Source organism: Cannabis sativa, unplaced genomic scaffold, assembly GCF_029168945.1.
Source record: "Cannabis sativa cultivar Pink pepper isolate KNU-18-1 unplaced genomic scaffold, ASM2916894v1 Contig2, whole genome shotgun sequence".
NCBI lineage: Eukaryota > Viridiplantae > Streptophyta > Magnoliopsida > Rosales > Cannabaceae > Cannabis > Cannabis sativa.
This window is the reverse complement of record NW_026870038.1, coordinates 100089-104767: the sequence shown is the minus strand read 5'-3', so window position 1 is coordinate 104767 and position 4679 is coordinate 100089. Positions and strand designations below refer to the sequence as shown.

The 4679-nt window shown below is 35.3% G+C and overlaps 1 protein-coding gene across 1 annotated transcript; it reads left to right on the top strand.

The window, feature by feature from the left end:
- Positions 1-3688: 3688 nt before the first annotated feature.
- On the top strand, positions 3689-4466 carry LOC133033048 (uncharacterized). The gene is made up of 2 exons (XM_061107587.1): positions 3689-4150; positions 4258-4466. Exons 1-2 carry the CDS (start codon positions 3712-3714, stop codon positions 4284-4286), a joined length of 468 nt encoding a protein of 155 aa, XP_060963570.1. The 5' UTR covers positions 3689-3711; the 3' UTR covers positions 4287-4466.
- Positions 4467-4679: the final 213 nt, after the last annotated feature.

The following is a 4679-nucleotide window of genomic DNA, read 5'->3' as shown; positions in this document are numbered from 1 at the left end:
ATAGTCACGCGTGCAATACACTGTTTGAACGTAATTTTCGGCGTGTTAAACTTTTCCAAATTTCTTAAAATTTTGCAGGATGTCTTAAATAACTATAACGTACGTGACCATGAGAAAAAAATTAATTAAAAAATTATTTCGGGTGCTAAAACAGATAAGAGTGCATCAATGTATCCGTGAAAAAAAATATATTTCTCAATAAATACGAGTGCATTGTAGAATTTCCCAATATATTTTATTTTTATTATGAAAAATAAATAGTGGAATTGCCGTTGGCACTAAGTATATATATAGTGGAAGCTCACAGTTTTTTTAGCTTGAAAATCTTTGTTCTTTGAGTTTTCTGAGAAAGAAAGGCCATTTCTCATCTCCAAGATTTCTTCTCTGCTTTTCAACTTCAAAGGAAACTCTTGTACGTTCATCTTCTCCCTGCTTCGTTTACAACCTCATTGGTTTGTATTTTCTCCTCCATTTTCTCTTTAATTCTTATTATTCTGAAAAGTTTCATTTCAAGATTATATATTGTTCAAAAAGAAACACAAATGTCATGCATTTTCTTAATTTGATTATTCTGTTCTGTTAATAATACATACTAAATAATCTTGAAGTTTCATTAATCTTTATGTTAATTTCTATTACCAGCTGTGTGATTAAATAAATGCCTTATTAGTCTTTTTCTTTCAAGAGTTTGAAACTTTCATAGAAAGCCTTGTTTTAATTCTTGGTGTGATTTTAGGACATATTGTTTTAATATATGAAAGTCTATTTATGGTTAATGCAGATCATGGCAAGCTTTTGCGATTTGCCAATAGACATATTGGAGGAGATTATGTTGTTGGTACCTGCGGATTCTGTGTTTCAGTTCAAATTTGTGAACAAGTTCTGTTATTCGCTGATCTCGGGTTTCATCAAGAACAAGGAATTTGTTTCCAAGCACCTCATCATGACCAAAAACCAGTCCTCTGTATCCTTATTTTATAGTCGCCTTTCCTCCATGTCGATCATAACTCAATCACATATCAATCATTGACTATAACCTATGATGATGATGATGATGGTGTTGAGGGTGATCAAAGTGATGATGATGATGATGCAAATTATCAAGTTATAACTGTCAAAGGATCTATTAGTTTACCTCTTATTCGTGATGAAAGGTGCGATGGAATCGGATTTATCACTGCGATGGACTCATTTTGCAAGTAAATAGTCTTGGGAAAATGGTGTTATGCAATCCTTGTTTGAAAGAATCCATGATTCTCCCAGAACCAAATAACACTACAATCAAAGGGCCTTATCCCAAGATAGGATTTGAAATTGATTCTATAAACAATGATTTCAAATGTGTTGCCATCTGGCTCGATGGACAAGATTGCACAGTTGAGGCATACACAGTTGGTTCTGATTCATGGAGAGAGCTCAACATTTCTCAAGACATAATATACTCTCTTATTGGTACCCAACTTAATGATGGAATATGTTGGAGAGGTGTTTGTTATTGGTTTGTGTGGTCTTACTCTTATGATGTTAGAATTATTTATTTGTGGACTAATATAATACCATAATTACAATCATTAATTATGTGCCTAATATTTCTCATACAACCATAATGGGATGGTTAACAACTATTAATTATTTAGAGGCACATGAGAGCACCCATATGACTATAATTGGCCCATTGAGTTATAGTCCACCATCAATTAGTCCTTATTAACCCAATAAGCTATATAACCCTTTAGGGTTAGATGGGTATGTGAAAAACATATATATATATTAAGGATGAAAAGTGTGTGTTAAGGATGATGGTTAGACATAAGTGGGTTTGCTCCACAATTGTCTCTTGATTACTCTTCACTCTCTACTTTTGTGTGTTTTGGACTTGGATATTGATCAATGGCTCAATATGATGGGATGAGCAATATGGGAGGTATGTTTTCTTAACCATTAATGCTCTAAATTTATTGCTTGGATCTTGGATAGTTGTAAGAGCATCATTGGATTAATATATTTGATTATAGTGATTACAATGCTCTTGTTTGAATATTCCTTTAACAATTGGTATCTAGAGCCAAAGCTATTAATTTTAGAGCTTAATATTTGTTGTGCTTAACCCATTTATTCAAAAAATAAATTTTCGGATTAATAACACATTTTTGGATTTATATGTTATTAATGGGTAATCTGAGATTAAAATTTTAGAATGAGTTTTTTTTAAAACTTTTGGACGGTTATTGCATGTTTGTATTGTAAGATTGCATTTTTTTGTTGAGTTCATTAATGGAGGAAAACCCATTTCGGGTTCATAGTACCTTGGCCATTATTTTGAATTTTTTGGATTAAATGGGTATTGGATTGTGATAGAGGGTTGAAAATGGAACAAAACCCCTCAAGCGGCGTCAAATTTGGTGGCCGGAGGTGGTTTATCCGGCCGGGTCACGAACCGGGTCGCGCCGATCCGAGTTGCAGACCCGCGGACCCGTTACAGAAACTTTTGGGTGACAGGGGTGGTAAAAACGACATGTCGTTTTGCCACTGTCGGGCAAACGACGTGTCGTTTCGCACATCAGAAAGCCCCCCTTTTTGCAGCAAACGACAAGTCGTTTGGGGTATCTGCTGCATGTCGTTTTCCACAAACGACATGTCGTTTTCAAAAAATGACATGTCGTACGGCACTATAAAAAAAAAAAAAAAAAAAAAAAGAGGAAAGGTGGAAGCGCGTGGGGGCGCGTGCACAGCCTATTTTGGGCCCTTTTTCACCATTTTGTTCCATTTTTAATTTTTCTATCATTTACTTGCACAATACTAATTCATGAATTTTATTCATATTTGGTCATTAATTTTTGTATTGTGGCATAAACTTTATTTATTTTTCTAACAATTAGTGCTTATTTTCTTACCTATCGTAAGATTAAGCATGGAATTGTTTGGTCATGAGGAACATTTAAATATTAACTTATTTAAATTTTGTAATCTCCTCCAAAATTTTATTAAGATCCTTATAAGTAATTAATTATCCTATCGGTAATAATTGCTTGCTAAGGATGCTTAATATGGTGAAGAAAATTTATTAAATATTATGAATCACAATTTATCTATCCTTTCGATAGTAAATTAATGTATTTGATTATAATATTTAATAGATTGTTCTTACTCGTGTATGAGTTCTACTTTATTTATTTGTCTAAGAACTCTAGCATACATGATGATCATTTGTTATTTTGCGATCATTTATTTATGAGAGAAAGAGCACAAATGACATGATTTTGTTATAACATGCATTTAATGGTTATTGCTCTTGTTTCTCATTCAGCTTTAAGCGCTCCAAGAAACTTCTGCCATGTTGACGCTAAATGGAACCAACCACAAGCGAGTGGGTTGAATCCCTCATGCTAAATTTGACTCTTATGAGAGTGGACTTGGCCTTGAGAATGGATGCACCGCCTAAACCCGTGATGATGCCCTTTGAAAAGGACAAGAAGTCCTATGAGGATTGGGAGCATTCCAATCGTTGTTGTTTGATGCTTATGAGGTATCACATGGATGAGTCCATTCGTGATAGTATTCCTCAAACTGAAAGTGCAAAAGATTTTCTTGCTGCCATTAAGGAAAAGTATAAGAAGTTCTCAAAGAATGAGAAAAATGAGTGCTTAACTTTGTTCCATCGCACTAACTATCTTTGATACGGGTGACATTAGAGCTCACATCGACAAGCTCATGGGTTGTTACCAGAAGCTTAAAGGGATGGGATTGGATCTTGGTGAGGATTACATGGTGTGGTTTGTAATGGAAACCATTCCTTCTCAATTTGATTCGATCAGATCAAGCTACAATGCTCAAAAGGAGCAGTGGACCATTGAGGAGATGACTGCTATTCTTGCCAAAGAAGAAGAGGACATGAAAAAGGGGAGAGCAAGAAGTATCTCCATGGTGACCAATCCAAACAATTCTCACAAGAGAAAGTTCACTCCCAACAACTCTAGTGACCAAAGGTTTCATAAGAAGAGAGCCACCAATCCTAAGGGAAATGGACAAGCAAGCTCTTCTTCAACTGGTCATAAGAATGAGTTCTTCAAAGGAAAGTGCAACTTTTGTCAATGCTTCGGGCATAAGAAAGCTGATTGCCGAAAGCTCAAAGCTCACTTAGAGAAGAAAGGTAATTGTCTTGTGATGGTTTGTTTGGAATCCAATATTATTGATGTACCCTCAAACACTTGGTGGTTAGATACTGGTGCTACAATTCATGTTACGAATTCTTTGCAGGCAGTGACAAGTCGAAGAAGGCCGAGTAGGTTGGAGGAGTATGTATACATGGGAGACGATACTAAAGTCAGAGTTGAATTTTTTGGGACTGTTAATCTGCAGCTGAATACTGGGCATTTTTTGGAGTTGCATGATGTTGCTTATTTACCCTCTATTAGGAGGAATTTGATCTCTGTATCTATTTTGGATAGACTAGGTTATAGTCTTCATTTTGGATCTGGAAAACTGACTTTGTATCGTGACTCTATGTTGATTGGAAATGGAACTTTGTGTGGAAACTTATATAAGCTTGAATTGCTTGATGTTGTTCCTGTTACTTCTCCCTCTTGTTCTTCTTCTTCTTCTCTTAATGCTGGTGTTGGTTCTACAACGTGCCGGATCGGATTTGAAATCTTCCATGCTTTGGCACAAACGTTTAGGCC

What these genes read in the sequence shown, in the direction of transcription:
- LOC133033048 (XM_061107587.1), top strand. Translation starts at nt 3,712, where the DNA reads ATGGGTTGTTACCAGAAGCTTAAAGGGATGGGATTGGATCTTGGTGAG. An exon ending in AGCTCACTTAGAGAAGAAAG is followed by an intron (nt 4,151 to 4,257) that starts GTAATTGTCTTG and finishes AATTCTTTGCAG; the next exon opens with GCAGTGACAAGTCGAAGAAG.